Source organism: Phoxinus phoxinus, assembly GCF_949152265.1.
Source record: "Phoxinus phoxinus genome assembly, chromosome: 17".
Lineage (NCBI taxonomy): Eukaryota > Metazoa > Chordata > Actinopteri > Cypriniformes > Leuciscidae > Phoxinus > Phoxinus phoxinus.
In genome coordinates, this window is record NC_136892.1 from 28,415,794 (window position 1) to 28,438,591 (window position 22,798).

Sequence of the window (22,798 nt, forward strand, 5' to 3'; positions counted from 1 at the left end):
AAGCTTTGAGATTTACATGTTTAAATATTCATGCCTGGAGCGATGTGACTGGTGGGGTAGCAACGCAGACACACTTTCATCAAGCCTGTGATTGGGTGGCCGTTCAGCAGGTGTGTCGTGTGGGCGTGGCCATGGCTGGACAGGAAGCAACAGTGTCCCGACACACAGACACACACACGCACACACACAGACCTGCCACGGTGCACCTACCTTAAGGTAACATCGCTTTACGGCATGATATAAAAAAAAACAAATATACACATTAGTTAGCTTAGACTACTAATGAGTTCGTCATGACAGCGACACATCCAAAACAAACCGCTCGACAACACATCAGAGTCACACGAGATGCATCAAAACCCCTCGACCCTTGAACACACAAACATACTCGCTGCATTCAGAATGAAATACAAGCATACATTGTACACTTCAAAATGAACTGTATCTATCTATCTATCATATAGTAACTTTCAAACTGCAGTAAATGCCATGTTTATGTCATACGACCTCATTGTGTTGCATGTTTAATTCAGTGAGTGAAGTCTTAACTTTTGGCAGTATGCATCTATAAAAGAGATCAAAATTGTGGTTGATATTTCTTCCGGTTTATGAGTCTCAGGGTAAATGGAAGATAAAGTTGCATTGTGGGATGCAGTTCTCTGGTTATATATACTGAAGCTTATCCAGCTATTCCATTCATGCACAATTCAAATGCAGTACACAGTAAATTGCAGAAAAGAGTAGTATGGTAATGTACTATGCTGAATGCAGACACTCTCTAATTGGTCCAATACAGCGTATGTACCTTCACTGACACTGACACATCTGTGTCTGCATTAAAGATGTATTCTGCGTATGCCTTGTGCGGGAATTATTCAAATGAGGAATATTGTGACGTGTTCGTTCCAGGAAGAAACTCAAGACTACAATGGAGGCGTTTCAGGGAGCTCAGGAACAGTGACACTGGTATAGAGAATAACTCCTGCTGGAGGGACTTTAGAGACCTTTTTTAAAAGCATAACAGGTCGTCTTTAACAGATCTGCACGTTTGGCTTTGACATGCGTTTGACTTTACATAGACACTCACACCATGCTACCTAAAAGACCTCAACTTTCTCAGTATCTGACCGTTAAATGACAAAAACACTCTAGATTCTGGACTCCTGGAAGCGGGCGCTCTTTTCCACATCTGAATACTTTGGAAATGTCTTTGTTCTATACAAGCTATCATGCAGACATCTGCCGAGCACACGCTCTGGAACAAAGAAAGATTAAAAATGAGCGAGGCTCATCGAAAGCGTAGGCGATGTTATGTGTCCTGTGAGACTCCACAGTCACACACACACACACACGGTCGAGTTTCCACACAACGCCACGGCAGCAGTGTGAGACAGCGAGGGATGTGTTAAGATGAAGTGAAAAACAGACACATGATGTGAATCACTGGAGATGTATCACTTATTAATTTTGTATAAATAAAATAACACAAAGAGAGGTGATGACATCAATGACATCATGATCAGATGAATTACAGATCTATCTATCTATCTACAGTATATATCTATCTATCTATCTATCTATCTATCTAGTCTATGTGATAGACAGACCATGGAAATAATGAGTTCACTGATTGGTGGATTTCTTTTTAGGATTTTGGGATTTGGGTTTTGTAGATCTTCACTAGGAACTTGGGTATGATAATTTTTTTCGTGGTTTCTACATAATTATATTTGATGAGGTCTGCAAACACACACACACACACAGCCGGTCTTACCTTCTCCACGTCTGCTTTCGTCACGTTGATGTCTGCGTCCATCTTCTCAAAGTGCTGCTGGGCTCGATCTGCTTCTTTACAATCCCGCTCAAACTTTCGCTTACACTGCACACACACACACACACACACACACACACACGTGTTAAAACATTCATAGATCTGGATGAATGTACTTACAGATGTTCTGATGCAGAACATTCACATCTTAATTAGCACACTCACACATGTAACCCACCACACAGATGTGTGTGTGTGAAGTTCTGCCGTACAATAAACCATCATCCAAAATCTCATTGTTTATCCTTCATCTCTCTCTTGCACTCATTTATTTGAAGGGACAATCAACATTTGTGTCCACACTGACCATTGAATCACCCGATCACGCAAACACACACAATGAGATCATTCTTACACACTGACACACACAGGCAGTGCTCTCTTCTCTCTCTCTCTCTCTCTCTCTCACACACACACACACACACACACACACACACTGAATCAACAAACACAGCCAGAAGACAGCTAACAACAACACAATCCATCTCAAACGCCACACACTCTGCAGACAGTGGGCGTACAGAGGAAAGTCGCGATATATCCTGTCTGGTTCAGTGTGTGTGACGTCCCACACACACACACACACACACACACACACACACACACACACACACACACACACACACACACACACACACACACACACACACACACACACACACACACAATCTAGTGGACTGAGTTCAGATCACTTCGCTAACAAAAAATTACCATGGTTATCTTTTTTGGAAATACCATAGTATTCACTGATATATAAATAAATTCAATAATAATATTAAAATATTTTAATTTAAAAATTTCATTTCATTTTAATATTATAATTAAATTTCTATTAAAATGTTAAATTGAAGAATTAAAAAAAAAAAATTAATAAATACAAAATAAATGCAATATTAATAATATATTTTAATTTATAAATTAATTATTTAATTATATTTGAATAATTTAATTTGTATTTAAATATAGTATTGAATAATGCTAGTTTAATCAAATTTAAAATTTACAAGAGTAAATACAACATTAGTATTATAATAGCATGGTATACAACTTAAGTTTAATTAAATACATAAATACATATAATAATAATATAATAATATTTTAATAAAAAAAAATATATATATATATTAAACTTTTTAAATATTTTAATACATTATTTTGTATTGAATAATGCATACATAAATACATAAAATAATAATATAATAATATTTTTATTGAAAAAAAATATATATATATATTCAACTTTTTAAATATTAGAATACATTATTTTGTATTGAATAATGCACACATAAATACATACAATAATAATATAATAATATTTGTATTGACAAAAAATATATATTAAACTTTTTAAATATTTGAATACATTATTTTGTATTGAATAATGCAAAACAAAAGCCTTTTCACTAGTAATCCCAGACTTTTGGAGATTATAGTACCATGGTATTACTGTGATTTCTTTATGAGTCATTATGGAATATTGATTCATTATTGATTTTGTTTGAACTCACCGACTCCAGCTGTTTCCAACTGGCTTCGACCTGTTGCTGTGCCTTCCGGCCATCATGGAAATGCTGTGAGAGAGAAAGATGGAGAAAATGTATCACTTGTTCATCATGATTTATGAAGAGTTTAATGCACATAAAAGCAAATACACATTCCCACAAGAAAATGATAATGCACACAAATTGCATTATGATTCAGTTCTGTATCAGTTTTGTCTCAGATATTTTCCCTAAAATTCCTGAAGAGAAATAAATATTATTTGAGTCAGTAGTTGCCATAAAGAAAGAGTAAAGAGCTATAAAGAAAAGTGTTCTTATTGTTAACTCAAACTTATGAAACTAAAAGTATTACAATTATTTTTGTCAGTTGAAATGAAGCTGAAATAAAATATAAAGTTTAAACTTAAAAAACTTGAAAATTAAGTTGTACACTGAAGTACTAAAATTACTAAAACTGAAATAAATATAAAAACCAAAGAGTAAAAAAATATATATATTTAAAAAACTGCTAATAAAAATTACAAGAACGTAAGAAAAGTCCTAAAACCAACAAATGATAACTGGAAATATAATAATAAAATCTAATTCAAAATATACAAACAATACTACAATAACACTGTTCAATAAGATCAGTTTGAGAATTTGATGAGAAATGTTTGAGACACTGTTAAAAGATTATTAAAAATTCTTATTTCATATATATATATATATATTTTTTTTAGACAAGGACAGTGTACATTAATTAGCATTGCTGCAAATGCACCAGAATTAGCCAAAAATAGTGTGTGTGTGTGTGTGTGTGTGTGTGTGTGTGTGTGTGTGTGTGTGTGTGTGTGTGTGTGTGTGTGTGTGTGTGTGTGTGTGTGTGTGTGTGTGTGTGTGTGTGTGTGTGTGTGTGTGTGTGTGTGTGCGCGTGTGTGCGCGTGCGTGCATGTGTGTGTGCGCGATTAGCCAGGAAGCCATATTGGCGTGTTCTGTGTATCCTGTGCGCGTCGTCGTCACACTCGAGGCCGTCTGTGTGTTTCTCTCAGCGGCTCCTCTTGGCCTCAACACTCCAGGGAAAGTGTTCGCTTGGCCAACACTCAAATATCGCTCACACAAAGAGCTCAGTGTGCCACACAGATAAAGACCTGCTTCTCATGCAGGTCTGAGATCAGCTGAAGTCATCAGCTTAATGACAACACATGACAGCTCAAAGAAGACGAATTGATACAGTCATGCAACACATCAAATCACGAACATGTTTTGCATCCAGAGATGTAAAGAGTATCTGAAAACCATACTTCAGTAAAAGTACGCCGAATGTGACTCCATTACAAATTACAAGTCACTAATGAGTAAAAGTCTATCTGAGAGCATCTGATTTTAACAGTAATATTTATATTTTACTCGTACTGAATGTAGGCTCAAAGATGCACTAGTCCTCAACATCTAAGAGTTACACGAGTTTACACGAGACCGCTTCTTACTAAAAACAGAAAACGTTTTATGTGCTTTGGCCGTTCATTTACACAACAACGTGTTGTGGGAGCCTGAAAACTTTTGAAAACGGGTTTTTGAAAAAGATCCCATTATCCTCTCAGTATAAACTACAAAAACATGAATTTGTGAGAAAACCGTGACTTCATGCTCATGTTTATTACGTGTTCAGTGTATAGACCATTTTGCAAGATGTAAACAACACTGGTCCAGAAGCACTTCCTGTTTCAGTTTTTTAACACTACATAAACGTTGGGATAAAATACAACCAACAGAACATATAAAACTGAATCAAAAAGTTCAACAAACATCTTTAAGATGTTTTCTTTACATGTGAAATAAAGAAACCAGTTACAAACTGAAACAGGAAGTGTTTCTGGACCAGTGTTGTTTACATTTGTAAAATGGTATACATCGCCAACTACTGGCCTGGCAGCAGAATACAGCGCTTCTAGATGTGTGAGGAGAGCAATCAACATGTTGCTTTTCTAGAAATCTAAATAAAACTGAACATCTCAATATTGCAATCAAAACAACAGCCTCTTAAATGTCTATAAACACAAATGCTCAAATGCTCAAAAAGGGCATTAATAAACCAGATATCCTTCAAAATGTCCTCAATATAACGTATAATCAGTTAATATAAATATTCCTCTATTGTCACTTTGGATAAAAGCATCTGCTAAATTAATAAATGTATGACATTAATTAAAAACAAATGATTTATTTTAATAATAAAAAATAACAATCCTTAGAAATTCCTGTAAAATGAATTCCCTTTAATAAGTTTTAGTCTAGTCTAATGTTGTGTGTAAAACACACTGACGCCCGCACTGAATGCCAGACGGTCAGATTACACTCGATATCCTGTTTACCACACAACACAGCACGTCACTGTCCTTTACCACTGGACTATAGGTTATTGTTGTTGAATATTTTACTGTATTTGAATAGCACAGTGTATATGGTTCCTCTGACAAATGTCAAACGTACTTTCCAGTTTTTTAAATGTGTCAACTACCAATCATGTGGTGTCTGACTTCCTGAAGACTGTAGGCTACATTTTGTGGTTCTGTGACACTTTCAAAACACTGATCTGTTTATTTGAGAACATATAGAGTATTCTTGAATGATATATATATATATATATATATAGTACTGCTCAAAAGTTTACACACCCCTCGCAGAATCTGTGAAAATGTGAATATTTTTCCAAAATAAGAGGGATAATACAGATTAACACAGAATGCGTGTTATTTTTATTTAGTACTGTCCTAGTAAAAGTTCCTGTGTAAAATTTTGAGCAGCACTGTATATATATTTTTTATTTAATTAATTTTATAATTTTATTTAGAATATTCCTGAAAATATTTATGATTTTTTATATATATATATATATATATATATATATATATAAGTATTACTTACCAAAATAAAAATGTCATTAAGTATAAAATAAGTATTTTACATTATATATATATACACACACATTTTATTTAGAATACTGCTGCAAAAATTCATGTAAATTAAAACACTCATATTTCTGAATCTCATGAGTCCACAGTAAAGCCACGCTTCAGAAACTGAGGAGGACTTTAGGAAGATGTTTGGATCTGTGTATCACGAGCTGCTGTTTCTCTGTGCTGACGGCTCAGAATGACAGTGAGAAAACAAGTGAATGAATGAACGAGTGTGAATGTGATCAGTATTCATCACTGAGAATCTTGGCTGAATAAGAAATGCAGGCATGCAGCGTGCGGATAAAACCTCTATAGAGAGCATCATGGGTACAAAACCACACAGTCAGTCAATAGTGAAGGAGTCCAGTTGTGTCTAGCATAGCGATCAAGGCTTCAGAGTGTGCTTTCACAAACACACACACACACACACACACAAGAAGGTATATTTATCATTCTATTATGGTATTTAAAACATTTCTTACTGTGCTCGACCTGTATTGACTCTCTCAGTTTTCTAAAAACGGATAAACGTGACAATTCACACAAAAACAGCTGCGGCCCATTAAAATAAACGTAGAAGCGGAAATCTTCTTCTATCGTCTTTACTATTTCATCCAGTCAGAGGAAGTCAACCTGTTCTCAAAGAGGAAGTTGACCTCTGGCTGATTTAAAAGATCAAGCTTCACTGTTAGAAGAAAAAGAAAATAAATAACAGAGAGAAAAATATGACCTGATGAACAGATGAAAGAGACTAGACTGAACAATACTGTGCTACTTCAGAGAGGATTTCAATCGTTTATGCTTCATACACACACACACACACACACACACACACACACACACACACACACACTGAAGATAAATGCAGACTTGTTTCCCGTGGATCAAAAACAGAACAAAAGAAAAACAAAAAGCAACTGATCTATCTTGAACAATAGCAAATGCACTGACATTATAACTCTTCTATTATGCATCAAATAAAATATTAAATTAAAAAACATAAAAATTAAAAACAGAATAAGATAAGAAAATATATAAATAAGATAAAATAAAAAATTAAGTTTAAATATTTTTTAAAAAGTTAAAAAACTAAACACAAAACAAAATTAAATTAAAACATAAAAGTAAATAAAAAATACAATATTTTTTAAATTTTAATTAAAAACAAAATAAAAAATACTAAATTAAAAATTATAAAATTAACTAAAAACACAAAATAAAATAAAATAAAATAAAATGTTAATTTCAGAAAAAGAACTGAGCACTGAAATTAACTAAATTCACTGCAACTTCTGGGTTTCAATTTCAGATAAACCGATAAACAACACGAAACTAACTGAAGTTGGTCACTTTGCATGTCCGTCAGTTGTCTCTTCATGTCTAAGAAGGCGTTCCTGGCCTGAATACGACTTAATGCTGTTAGTCAAAGTCTGGCTGTGCAAAACCAGTCTGGCCTTAGTCCTGAAACGCAGAGCTCTTGTGTCCGTTCTTCTCTTGTTCTGCTAGTGCCTGTCTCTGGATCAGTCTGAGGAACTGAAGCAGCACCTCTCCGGTTCTGGATTAATAATAACCTGAACTACTGTGCAGCGCCTACAGATGGAGCTTGTCTCAAACACACACACACACACACACACACACACACACACACACACACACGGTCCAGGCCCAGTGAGTCTACAGCTTCTTCAACAATGGGTTTAATAGAGATTTACAGTACCAGACCATATGCTGTCTGGATTAAAAGCGTGAAAAATCTGAGCAAGACTGTTTTTAATTAATTCTCCATTGCACAGTGCATAAACGACAAAATAAATAATAGGTTTACACATATATATACAGCATATATCTAAATGCACAAACACATCCAAAGATGGCAGGTGTGTCTCAAATCGACAGAATGAACCGATGAACGGAGGTAGACGGAAGAGAGATAGACAGAGAGACAATTAAAGAGAGTGAAAGAAGAGGTTTATAAAACAGGAGAGAAGCAGCATTCTGGGAAAACGGCCAGACAGACACCATGGAGCCCTGCTCAGTGTGTGTGTGTGTGTGTGTGTGTGTGTGTGTGTGTGTGTGTGTGTGTGTGTGTGTGTGTGTGTGTGTGTGTGTGTGTGTGTGTGTGTGTGTGTGTGTGTGTATGTGTGTGTGTGTGTGTGTGTGTGTGTGTGTGTGTGTGTTGAATTATGGGAAATCTGCGTTCTTCAGGTTAATACTAAAATGCCTTTATCTTATTTGATAAATGAAAGATGAACGTTGTGTTCTGACACTGTTCATGTCATTAGTTCAGCTCTGTCTGGACATAAATCATAGAGTCGACCACCACGAGAGCTCAGTGTCATTCTGGTGTGTGTGTGTGTGTGTGTGTAATGATGAAAACCCACGCAAATGAGAGTAATTCATATACACAACCCAGACACTTTCAGTCTAAACACACAACAGCATCTCTATTTATGGAAGTGAAGGGAGCCGAGCGAGATGTGTGCTATAATTCTGACAAATATCATCTTTTAGAAGAGAAAACTGTCCTGATGATGAACTTATAAACTCAATGAAACAATATAAACATATTGTTTAAAAGTCATAAATGATATTACCAACATGTGACCCTGTACCACAAAACCAGTCACATGGGTCCATTTTTTTTAAATTGAGATGTATACATCATCTGGAAGCTGAATAAATAATCTTTCCACTGATGTGTTGTTTGTTAGGATAGGGCAATATTTGGCAGAGATACAACTATTAGGAAATCTGAGGGTGCAAAAAAAAATCGAAACATTAAGAAAATCGCCTTTAAAGTTGTGCATTTATGTTCGCGATTCTGCGGCATTCACTCACAAAAATACATGTTTTATATATTTACGGTTGGAAATTTACAAAATATCTTCATGGAACATGATCTTTACTTATTATCCTAATGATTTTTGGCATTAAAGAAAAATCTATAATTTTGACCCATACAATGTATTGTTGGTTATTGCCACAAATATAGCCGTGCGACTTATGACTGGTTTTGTGATCCAGGGTCACATATTATAATTATACTAAAGCAATAATAATATACTAATGTATTAACAATTACATTTATATATAAAGCAATTTACATTTTATATACATTGAGTAATTTCTCTGATCATTAAGGTGTGTGTGTGTGTGTGTGTGTGTGTGTGTGTGTATGTGTGTGTGTGTGTGTGTGTGTGTGTGTGTGTGTGTGTGTGTGTGCGTGCGTGCGCGCGCGTGCGTGCGTGCGTGCGTGTACACGCATATATATATACTTGATCTTTTATTATGATCAAGGGAATTACTCAAATAGTTTAAAATAATAAAATAAATGTATTTATATAATTTGATTTATAAATATTGAGTGATTAAAATATTAACGGTTTTACTTGAACCAAAAGATAATTTTATCATTTGATCACAATTTACTTTTAAAATGAATAGTTTATTTATTATTCACTTAATCAGCGAGGAAAACATTCAAAAAACAACTTGCTGCAGGCAAGCAGGATGAAAAAGTGTGATATCATGAGAAATGGAGGAACGTGTGTGTTTATAAGTGGTTAAAGGTGCCGCATTATTCACATCCTTCAGTAAGTCATCCCAACCAAGTAGTCTCTGTTTATTAAACTGGAACGGAAGACAGGATTTTAACCAAACTGCACATCTCACAGCTGTAACTTTAACAGCGATCCTTCACTCACCGATTTCCTCTCTGTTTTGACGTCCTGTGCGTATCGCGTGAGGTCAGCGATGATCTGTGACGTCATGTTCTCTGCGATCACCTCATGCTGGCCGGCGTAATCGTTCAGCTCGTTTAGCGTCGAATAAAACGCGCGGCACCAAGTGTACCTACGACAGGAAGTGACATCATCGATATAAGAGGTCATGAATCTATCTTGACTAGTAAAATGCTGACTCAGACATCGGGTACATGTCATCCATCTGGACATATACCAAACAAATATAATATCAAAAGTTAAACATACTTATTCTCGTCCTCCTCTTTCTTCTTAGGCTGGTATTTCTTGGACAGGTTCCTGCACAAAATGAAAGAGAGGCAAATGACTGCATATGTTTGAAATACTAACATACTTCTCATACTACAAGTACTGCTATGGGGTTCACTACATTCAGGAATATTATATGATAGTGATATTTTTATTTTTATTTATTTTATGTCTAGTATATGACCAGCAAATGCTTTGTGCACTGCCATATCCCAAAGTGCAATGTGATCAATCTGACTTTTTATTTTCATTAAATGCACAAATGAACCATAAGTAACCAAAAGTAAAATAATCAATTTATTTCCAAGAAAATAATACATACGAATTAATTAAAAATGATACATTGCAGAATAAAGCATGCCGCATAATATAAATGTGCAGTAGCATACTACTGTTTGAAATTAAATACCATGTATACTGTTTCACACACTATAAAAATACATATTCAGTGTCATTTTAATAGACAAGCATGTTTGGAATGTTTATAGACCAATCAGAAAGCTCAATTAAGAAAAGCGACCAATCAAAAACTATATATTAGTACTAACAACCAATCAACATATTCAAATATGAACTTCAGAGAACTTTTTGTCTTTGCCTTTGTACATGTATTTAAAATGAATGTGAGGTTCAATGCCAGTGTGTTGAAACTTTGACACAAATGATGCCGTGTTTCTTTGTAGCCTTTCTCGTCACAGCCAGATGTTATTCTCTTTGTATTCTATTATCAGCATGTATAAAGCCCGTCATCAGTGCCTCGAGGAAGGTGTGTGTGTGTGTGTGTGTGTGTGTGTGTGTGTGTGTGTGTGTGTGTGTGTGTGTGTGTGTGTGTGTTGCATGCATGTGTGCATGTGTGTTTGTGTTCATACTGCACCTCGCCGAAGGGTAAAATACACACACTAAAATAAACACACACTCACGCACACGCCTACAGCTCGTCCCCCATCAGCCCTTCTGTCACTGTGTGTCTTCTGCACATATTCTACAGCTGTGTCCAGAATAACACACTAACACGCTGCTTCTGTTACTGCACAGCATTCTCTACACACATATAACACACACTGGTGACGTACTACTCTTGACAAAATGTGCACAACTGTCACACTACATAGAGTGCTGCATCCCACAATGCAATGCACTCGACTTCACCTTCCATTTCCAATGTGATGAATGACCTACAAGTAACATCTATCCATCCATCCATCCATCCATCCATCTACTAGTATATCTATCTACTGAATCTATCTATCTATCTACTGAATCTATCTATCTATCTATCTATCGATCTATCTACTGAATCTATCTATCTATCTATCTATCGATCTATCTATCTATCTATCTGCTAGTATATCTATCTATCTATCTATCTACTGAATCTATCTATCTACTGAATCTATCTATCTATCTATCTATCTATCTATCTATCTATCTATCTATCTATCTATCTATCTACTGAATCTATCTATCTATATATCTATCTACTGAATCTATCTATCTATCTATCTATCTATCTATCTATCTATCTATCTATCTATCTATCTATCTATCTATCTCATATTCATGTATTTTTCTATTGCACAACATTTTTATGTGACTGTTTCTGCTACAGCAACACTGCAATTTCCCTCCCTGGATATTTACTCTGTTCCTGTCCTACACACACACACACACAATAATGACTATTATCTTATTCTCTTTCTCTCTCCATGCATGCAAGTCCCTGTCTGGATTGGGATATCTGGGATATCCGTGTCTGTGTTTGCTCGCTTTAATATGTGTGTGTGTGTGTGTGTGTGTGTGTACACATCATGCATGTATGTTTGTCAAAAGCTATAAGTGCTATAGTGCATGTATATAGACACAATTATAAGCTGTATCCCATACAATAGTGCCATGGTATTTCTATAAAAATAATCATAGGGGGGGCAAAACTATGTTTTATTTAGTTACCATACTGGAAATGCCATCACAGCCCAATTTAAAGACCCTCCTTTATAAATAAGATGCTCAAAAGATAACGTGGTGCATCAAAAGAATCAAGGTACTGCCACAGTACTTTTTCTGTACATGATTAAAATGTATTCATTTGTTCATTTCTTTGGAATGTGCCCACAGAACGCAATTCTATCACACAGTGTATTCGAGGTTATAAGTGCAGTTCATGACATCCAGTAACAGACCGGTGTGTGTGTGTGTGTGTGTGTGTGTGTGTTAGACGGCTGAACCCCTGCTGCGTCTGGGAATTAAAGGGGTTTCCCACTGTTATCTGGAGGGGGTTGATGTACAGTGAGTGTGTGTGGATGTGTGTCCTCCAGTGTCTGAGAGCTTTAAATCCTATCACTGGAATGGGGGGTGGGGTCGAGGCGCGTGATTGGCCCGTGCAAATGTAGGTCACCAACGAGGAAAACCATGCAGACACCTTGTTACCACGGTAACCTGCATTTTCTTCCCAAATTTAAACACACACACACACACACACAGAGAGAAAATACAAATGTTGCCCTTCCTTCCTGTATCCTTGAGCTGTCAGCAGCAAGATCACATCTGTAATTAGTGTGTGTGTGTTTGTGTGTTTAGCTGTCTGGCCTTTATTTTCACACGAGTACACTATAAAGTACAAGCAGCTGCACCTGTGTTCATTTGTACAGACACACAACACACGCTTTAGTTTGCAGAGGTTACAGTGGGATTTTGGTGGTAGTCGAACCCTAAGATCTGGTGGAGATCCTGGTGCCCAAGGCGAGGTGAGACTTGACCTCTGACCTATTAATCCCCAAAAAAGTATTCCACCTAATTTCCAATGTTAAAAAAACTGCTTAAACAGGTCTCCAAGCCTGATCAGTCTACCGGTAGTCTGTTAACTGGTTTTAAATTGGTTTTCACCAGCTTGGAAAGGCTGAGAGTCCAGATTAAACCAACTCAAACCAGCTTAAAATGGCATAATCTGTCTTTTACACCAGGCAACATATTCACTAGAAAGCTAGATAAATACACACATACAAGCATGAATATATGTTGTTACGTTTATGAATGTTATTTATAGGTGCGCAATGCCATTTTTTGGTATGTTTTGTTACATCTGCACGATAGAAACATCAGTAACACTTTAAAATAAGGTTTCACTTGTTAACAAGATCAAACAATATATCTACAGCATTTAATAATATTTGTTAATGTTTTCAACATTTAATAATACGTTTCTTAAATCAAAGGTTGTATCTGTTAACATTATTGCACTGTGAACTAATGTTGCAGAAATGAATTAGTAATTCTTACTCATTTTGCAGTATAATCAATACAATATGCATCAAAACTCTAATATAAAAAAATATATATATATATACACACACACACACATTAGTCTTTAGTGATTTAGTGCACCTAATTAATCAGTGAGGTTAATGTAATACTCACCTGATCTGTCTTGCATAGTTAAGCTCGATCTCTGACCTTTCCTTCACAAATTTGGTGTATTTTTCCACAAAGTCGATTCCCCACTGTGTGTGCTTTTCCAGGTTATCAAACTGATCCTGAGTGGGAGAGTGACAGAGAGAGAACTATGTTAAAGTTGGCACAATAACAGTGAAAACTGATGTTTCAACACCTTGAATCAGTTGTTGAAATCCAAAAATGTTCCACACCAAAAAAGGTTCACCAAAAAGGCAGAACAACACACGTTTGATGACAGCAGCCAGTGCACGGGGTCAGTAGCAAAGGCGTCGTTCTGCTGAGGTCAACGGGAAGTAACACAGGAAGAGCCCACCCTTAACCCACTGGACTTTGAGTACGTGAAATCCTCAATCATCCATGGCATGGCGTCACACTCTGCGGCATCTTTTTTATAAACATAAATTCAACATTTTAAGTAAAAATATACAATCTAGTCCATTTTACTGAGAAAATTTGCATTCTTTTAAATCAGCCAATCAGAGGTCAAGCCGTGGCTTATTGTTCTTCTATTGGCCACTCGTCTACCAATTCGCAGGTCAGAGTTCACCAACTTGAACTTTGGAACGCAGAGAAATGCGACACCAGAGATGGTCTTTGTATTGGGAGATACAAGGGTTAGTGGAGACACTGGAGAAAGCATAACAGCTAACTTAGACCCCCGTGTGCCTTGATAACCAATTACATTACAGCCTTGACGTCATTGAATTTTGTTCATAGTTGTGCAGCAGTTAATCTCCGTTTTGCATTACAATTTTAACATGCTATATAAAAATATCTGTGGGGTATTTTGAGCTAAAACTTCACATACACACTCTGGGGACATCAAAGACTTATTTTACATCTTGTGGAAAGGGCATTATACCACCCCTTTAATAGGGATAGTTCACCCAAAAATGAAGATGTCGCCATCAAAGCCGCTTGCTTTTCACTTTTGAATTCGCAATCACGCATATTCTATGTCGGGAGCGGTGGCACTGAACGCAGATTTTTAAAATAAGATATTTGTCATTGACTAAATCATCCGTCAGTCATCTCTCTTTACTCATGTCATGTGATCAGTGAAATCTGACTCCTGCAGCTCATGCTGTATGGAGACAAGACGCTTTCAGTTTATAATTATAGCGTCCGTTCTCCAACTGAACTAAATGGTGTTTCTTTCAATAAAAAAGCAAAATGACAGTGGTGGCGGTGTCGCGGTGGGCAAGTATTGTAATCGGTGTTCGGCCTATCGACCATCGACTACCGCAGCATGCCTACTTGTGACCACCCCTTTATACTGACATGAAAGTGAATACTACTGTGTCAAAAATTATGAACTTTTCAATGTATGTTATAATTTTTGTATGTTCACTTGATGTGCTGAAGTGATATTTCTAAAGTACTAAGTGCAAACTGTATCAGCTCTTATAAAAAAATGTGTTTACACTTTATTGGTTTTATATGCAGTTGTCAAATTTCCAGGTTTTTAGTAAAAACATAAACAACCTACCCATATTGGTCTACAAGCAAAACTCTTTTATGAGCAAATGATTGTACAGATAAATTGTAAAATGCATAATCAGTGTAAATACAACCAAATAAAATGGTTTCTAGCTTGGATCATCCACTGCATGTTTGGGATGTTTCTGATAGTTTCCTAACATAAAAACACAAGAAACCAGATTTATAGACTGTACGGTCCAAGTTTTATTATACAACTGAAATCTTGTCAATACAGGTGCTATTATTTTTCCCGGGATACGTAAATAATATATATATATATTTTTTTTAATTGTTATCTAACCACAATCAGAGGCAGTGGCACATTACGTCAGTAGTGTTTAACTTAATGGGCCTGAAAGTTTTCTTCATGTATTAATATGCTGTGGTCATCTATAGATTATATATTATGAGGAGGAGTGTGTTAGGTTTTAATTTGTCCTTTGCAGATGATTTCCGGTAAAAACCTCTTTGCGACACACAAATACACACCACAGAAATGTTGTCCATTTTTACCTCAACCAAAACGGATCACATATTTTGAGACGTGACATGCTCAGTTTAAGAGCCTGATGCATGCTGGGTAAAGAAAATATTTAGACTTTATGTTAATGTACCTCTAAACTATTTCAGAATCCTTTTCAAATCACATCACTATGGAAAATAAAGGTTCCAATTCGAATCAAAACTTATTTTACAGCCTGATGTCATAAAAGAGCCCGTTTAAGAACAATGAACTTCTAATTCCTTAGAAAAATCCATGTAATGAAAACACAGAAACCAAAACACTGGTTTGAAGAACCTATAATGAAATAAAGAGCTCAAGAAAGCAACTTAAGAATCCTACACATCCAAAATGCGTCTTGAAAACCAAACATTGCTTTGCCGAATCAAAGAACCATTCAAAAACCCATTCTCAGCACAATAAAATCACACCATCAGAACTTAGATAGAAACTTCACTAGATAAAACACCAAAGTGGCACTGCAGTAAAGCTTCAATCACCTTCGTTTGACTCCAGCATCCCCCCATTTTCTCTTCAACCATCTCGAAGTCTGAAGAATTCAGCCAGATTTCCCCTCACACACTCTCGAGTGAGAGTTCGACTCAAAAGAACATTTCACTTTCTCCTTGTGTAAGAACACACTAGTTTAATTCATGTTCGTGCAAACCGTCCGCATGCATTCAGCAAGCAGACAGGATGAGCGCGCAAACCTTTGTGTGTGTGTTTGTGTGCACAGGATGTACATGTGGGTGATGATCTGCTGATTTCTGCTCTCCACAAAAAAAAAAAAGATCGATTATTTAAAGGTATAGTTCACCAAAAATGAAACCAGGTAATTTGCTCATGTCGTTCCAAACCCATATGAATTTAATTTCATCTGAGGAGAAATTTTTCAATAATCTTTACGTAGCTCTTTTTAAATTACAGCAGTTGAAACCAAAGAAAGTATTATAAATGTACAGTTAAAGTAGTCCATACGACCTGACTGCTATATTCCATGTTTTCTGAAGTAATGTGAGTGAGGAACAAACCAACTTATTATTATTATTTTTTTGTGATCATTATAAATTGGAGCTGCACGATTAATCGTTAAAAGATCACGATCTCGATAGGTATGAAACTGCTTCATTAGCTGTCTTTTCAACCAAACAGTATCACTATTTCTGTTACAAATATTCAAATTATCACACAGAATAGCTTTACAGCTTGGATATAAACACTGATGTCTGCAGTAGCGATCAAAACAGAGCACATCTTATGTAACTAATGAAGTATTTGTGAGTAAGTCATTGAATCATTCATTCATTCATTCAGAGTCCATACTGCCAGTGCGAATGCAACCAGGAAAATGGCCATAGGGAGCCTAGTTCCCGTAACTGAGTTCCTATAACAACGAATGCCCCTAATGACTGAATTTTCATTTCTGGTTAGCTATTCCATTAAGGCTATTAAAACTAGCAATGGAAGAATAGAGCTAAGAAACACACAAAGTGCCAAAGTCCCCTCTCAGCATCTGGGTAATTCAAATTACCTAATACGATTAGCCGGACTCATTTAAACACAGATCACCTCCTCTTACACAACCCAGTCTTTAGTACACACTACAAAAGCAGCAGAACCCCAGCAGCTGAAGGTTTAAAGAGAGCAAAACCAAAATCTCCTGTTTGAACGTATATAGTCTTGTGGTTTTGATCAGTGAGATTGCGTATTATGCAATAAACGGATGTCTAGGTGTCTAACATTTTTTTAGCCATGCAAAGTAAGACGTCTATGAGGTGCTCCAAGTGCATCTGGGGCTATATGAAACGTCCCATCCTAATTCCTGATTTAAAATTTAATAAGTAAAATGACCATGGTTCCTAAACAGACAGGGTGTTTCTGTAAGACCGCCCCTTCTGTCTAAAAACTAGTCCATCCACAAACTATTTCTTTGAAGATGTACCCAGAAGTGAAGATATTTATGTTGCTGCTAATGTGGGCAGGTTTCGCCATTCTCGAGAAAAAGAAAAAAAAACATCAAAACTTGGGGGACGTCCCCACGTGGAATTTTTTTTTCATAATTTTTGTTATTTTACATCTAAAAATAGTAAGAATGTATTTTTTACTCAGTTGGTTGAATATTAAAAAAGAAGGTTAGGGTTTGTAATGTATCATCCAGTTTACATGTGCAGTTATTTATTTAGCAGACACTTCTAACCAAAGTGACTTCAACCAAAGAGACAACAAAAGTGAGTCATCCATGAAAAAGGTACAATAAAAAGTCAAATTATACATGTTAAAGTGAAAAAAATATTGAAACAGCAGATATTTTTAAGGTTGATAATGATATCACACTTATATTGATAGAGATACACTACCATTAAACAACAAGCCGAGTAATTTCACTTAGAAATACTATAAACACAACCACAAACTATACACAATTTGCAGACACTTCAAAATAAGGTTCCATTTGTTAACAGTTTAAAAAACTTCTAAAGCATTTCTTAATGTTAGTTTCAACACTTACTAATACATTATTCAAATCAAGAGTTGTATCCGTTAATATTATTTAATAGACATGAACTAACAATGAACGATTGTATTTTTATAACAAAGATTAATAAACACTGTAACAAATGTAGTTGCATTAACTAATGTAAACTAATAGGACCTTATTGTAAATAAAAAAATATGTTTCCTCTTAAAACACAACATAATATCATATTTAGTGTAGTAATGCAGTACAAAAGCATTAGCATAGTTCATTTACCCTCTGAGTCGACAACATATTAGTCCACATGTTTCTGAATGATGGAGTGGCCCCCATCTCCACTGCGCTCAAGCCAGTTTCCAACAAATCCTAGAGTCAGAACTGAGTCAGAACCGCCTGTCCAGTTCAAACCAGTGTCGGTCAGTCCACCGGCACAATTCTCCAGTCCAAACCAGTCGGAGTCCGTCTGCCTGCTCCAGTATGATAATGGTGGATTATAATCCAGATTCTGTCTTTATCCACGGATTAAACCCCTCAAAACACCATGCAGATATATTGCACATCTGGAGCTGATCCAATGAGCGTCTGGGCGCCAGATTTACAGTAGTTCTGCTACTTAATTCAAGTCCAGACATTAGCAATGACCAAAAAGCACCAGATAAATGCAACACACTTCCTGGTGGCAAATTTCCATTCATATTTACATCCTGGTATTTAACTGAACTTTCTATTTAAAGCTACATACAAATTAGGAATAGGTCAACAACAACAACAGGCCATTCACAGCGTCTGGTGTAGCGTTACATTGAATTTGAGTTCTACATTTTTTAAGCATTAAAACGTTTTCTCTAAACACTCCACTTGGGCTGTGCAAATGTTAAAATATCATTTTTTAATGTGTTATAGTTACATAAGCATACCATAATGTTCCTAAAACCGCAAACATACGGATCAAACATTTTAACATTCTTGTAACGTTGATTTGTAATGGTCAAATTGCAAATTGTGTTGTTTAAAGCAACACTAAGGAACTTTTCCTCTGCGGTCGTCCTACAGGTTGGAAGCGGAATTGTCCATTACCGCTGCAGTAAATAATTTAGCCTACCGCCGCTTACTGTCGCACGCACGCTCGCTGTTTATCCAGCACCGGCTTTGGAATGAACGACGTCTACAGACAAGGTAGAGTATGATGCATGGTTTTATGAAAATATGATGTATTGTGACATCAGAAACGAAGAAAAACAAAATAATGACTATTGTAAGGTTTGCCGTAAAGCAAGTCAAATTTGTAGTTTTCTCATGACTCATTAGAACTACAGAAACGCGACCCGATCTGGCAATCTTACATCGTGTGGTTATAGCAGATAAAGGGCCGCAAAGCGGAGGCAGAAGTGCCTTTCACCCTGTTAACACTTGATGAACCACTAAATCGAATTTGGAAACATTATTTTAAGGTAAAAAAATCTTCCTTAGTGTTGCTTTAATGTATAGAACTACAGTTTCATGGGAAAAAAAACTACATTTACAAAGTGAAAATCTATCAAACACTAATATATAATAATAATAACAATATATTTCGAATGGTACATCGTAGTTGAAGTATTTTATACATTTATAAGTTCTCGCAACGTTCTGTGTGCTTCATTTTACGTGTGCTAATTTTTGTAAACGTGCCGTTTTTTAACAAATTTTTTATGTTATGTTATATTGGCAAGTGTAAAAATTCCATGTTTACAAGTATGTTCTTTTAACATGGCACTTAAAATATTGTGGCTCATTAAAACATGCAGAAAGAATTTCAGTGTAAACTATCATTTGTTGCATGGAATTTAATGTAACAATTTAAGATAGTATATAAGTACTCTTTCTCCGTCATTGAGGGAATTTTCTGTAATTTTCACTGTAATACGATAGGGGGCGCTATCACGCATCTTCTGAAAGAGTACAGAATCTCTGGATCCAAAAACAAGCAGAAACAAGTGATAAAAGCACTGCTTGCTTATGCTCATGTAAAATAACGCGATCATCAAATATTAAACAGCACATAAATCAAAACTGCCTAATGTTACCGAATTAAATGTCGACCCATGAAGAGATATTGGACTTTTCAGGCTTTGGGGGTGTTGATGGATCTCAATCTACTCAATATATGCTTTTGATCATTTGATCATATATGTTCTGAATCCGATCTGGAGATAGTCTTTGACAAAAATTATATTTTCTCAGCTTTTCGTTTAAAATGTTGCTTTTTTAATGAAACTTACCCACGTTCAAGTGTTGATAAAAAAAAAAAATGCATGATTATTATATAATATTTTCAGGTATTCATATGCTCAACTAAATATTCTGGGGGCCATGAAAGTTTTGTGAAAATAATCAAAAATGCTGGAGCAAGTTTTATTAAAAAATTTATTAATAAATAAAAACGTTGGCAGGGAAAGAGTTAACCAAAAATTTACACAGAAATGTGTTCTGCATGTTTCATGACTTGGCCCTAATTTGCCAATTTCATTATCAGCTTAAAATAATATAATGGACATTCAAATTATTATTATTATTATTTTTTTTATGTTCCAAGCACTGTGAGAACATTTATCAAAATACTATTAGCATCATATGGAACGTTTGATCCCAACATTTACACACTGTTTGCATTGTGAAGTTCTGCATTAGTTGAAGGAGGAACATACAGTCATTATGTCCGTTATACGTCTGTTATTGTGTGGATTAATGAGGGTCACGAAGGGTCGCCAGCTGACCCTGGAGTCTGGACAGAGACAGAACAGATCGCAGAGCACCTGCATCCGCTGTGAACGAGTCTACTGGATGGAAACGAGGGATCAGGGAGAGGTTTAGCACACACACACACACACACACACACACACACACACTCGGCTGTAGGCGTCTGAGCTGCACGCGTGTAAAAATCAAAGCCGTGCCAGGTGGTGACTGAGCAACTGGAGGGAAATATGGAGAGAATGACTCAGAGAGAGAGAAAGAGGGAGGCAAAGAAAGGAATTTAAAAGACGTCTGATATTCAATACAAAGAAACACTAGCACACTTTCATGCATGAACATACCTGAAAGGTTAGTAGTCATAGTTTACTTGTGAGCAAAAAAATTACAGAATTTTTATTTTAAGATGCACTAACACACACACACACACACACACACACACTTATAATCGATGTGATGATGTCATTGTGGATTCTGAATCAAAAAATGAGGTCATAATCTATATATGGAAGAAATGAACATTTTTCATTTGAATTATTCTTGTGTGCACGGTAGATGGCTGCAATTCAGCCTGAAATAAAACACACACAGCTGCACAAGAACACGAGCATGAGAATAGCTGTATGGCGTGTATTTCATCATCCAGAAACACATGCACACACACACACACACACACACGCCTCCTCCCTCACTATAAATAGGCACTGCGTGCTCTGATGGGACACAGAGCAATCCTAGAGTTCACCCGTCTCTCATGAACTCATTAAATCCAAAAACTCAGAAGAGCAGAGCACTAGTCAGACACTGAGATCCTGTCTGTAAACACAGCCGAGTCTGACAACCATCACTATTACCAGAGACTTACAATTACCACACTAACTGCGGTATTCTTGGTGGAAACTGTACATTAAGCATGTGTTATTCTCTCATCGTTTCTGAAATACGTAAATGTGTTTTTAATCTACCCTCCTGCTATGAACTCAGCAAACTCTCAACATGATTCACTCACGGTCCTTGTGAAATCTGGCCTTAATTTAGCCTTACAGGACGGGACTCATCAGGCTTCTGCTTTGTTACTTTGGTACAGTCCAATTAACCACGATGCTAATGAAGAACACCACTCATTCATACACATCACGGAGAGCCGAATATATCACTGGCGGACACTTTCTGAACATTAATGTCATTTTAAACTTGAACTAGAATGCAAAGCTGAACACATCTGGATGTATGATCCCAAACTACTGACCTCAGATCAGTTTCAGCGATCTGATCACAGGTCAGTATTTCTTCCAAAATAACGTATGCACAAGCCCATTACATTTATCATATTTATTTACATAATGTGTTTCTTGCTCATTTGAGAATAAAAAGTTGTAATGAACAACATCTTATCTATGCCATCATTTGATTGAGATGATAGACATGCGTGTTTACTTACACAAAATATTGCTACTGACAGATATAAGCACTAATAAGCCAACACTCTTTTGTGTGTGTGTGTGTGTGTGTGTGTGTGTGTGTGTGTGTGGGGGGGGAATGTGGCTGTGTATGCCAAACACAAACAGGTGTGCTACAGACAGTGGTCATAAGTGTATTTGGTTAACACAGGACAGATACCAAATGAGATTCTTGAAGGTCACTGGGGACGCCACACATCGACCCTGTACTAAACACAAAACAGCAAATGAATCCCGCAAGGAATCTCTTGTACACAAGGCTGCTCATTAGATGATGGTCACTTCTAGGAAGTTAAGATCAAAAATAAAATATATATGCAAGGGTACATTTCATGGTCACTTCTAAGAAGCTAAAAAATAAAATGAAAATAAAATAGTGAAGGGTAGGGTACATATGATGGTCACTGCTAGGA

The 22,798-nt window shown here is 36.1% G+C and overlaps 1 protein-coding gene across 13 annotated transcripts in view; it reads right to left on the reverse strand.

Moving 5' to 3' along the window:
- Positions 1 to 22,798, reverse strand: part of fnbp1b (formin binding protein 1b) — an 82,191-nt gene that overhangs the window by 31,438 nt on the left and 27,955 nt on the right. For 9 of the 13 annotated variants that reach the window (XM_079587184.1, XM_079587183.1, XM_079587193.1 and 6 more), the window contains 5 exons: positions 13,697 to 13,812; positions 10,262 to 10,312; positions 9,977 to 10,124; positions 3,340 to 3,402; positions 1,775 to 1,879 (listed from right to left, as the gene is read on the reverse strand). In XM_079587184.1, the coding sequence (XP_079443310.1) occupies positions 1,775 to 1,879; positions 3,340 to 3,402; positions 9,977 to 10,124; positions 10,262 to 10,312; positions 13,697 to 13,812 (483 nt within the window). Of the gene's footprint in view, positions 1 to 1,774; positions 1,880 to 3,339; positions 3,403 to 9,976; positions 10,125 to 10,261; positions 10,313 to 13,696; positions 13,813 to 16,216; positions 16,462 to 22,798 lie in introns of those variants that run through there. The other 4 variants (XM_079587194.1, XM_079587192.1, XM_079587187.1 and 1 more) reach the window with 2 other exon arrangements.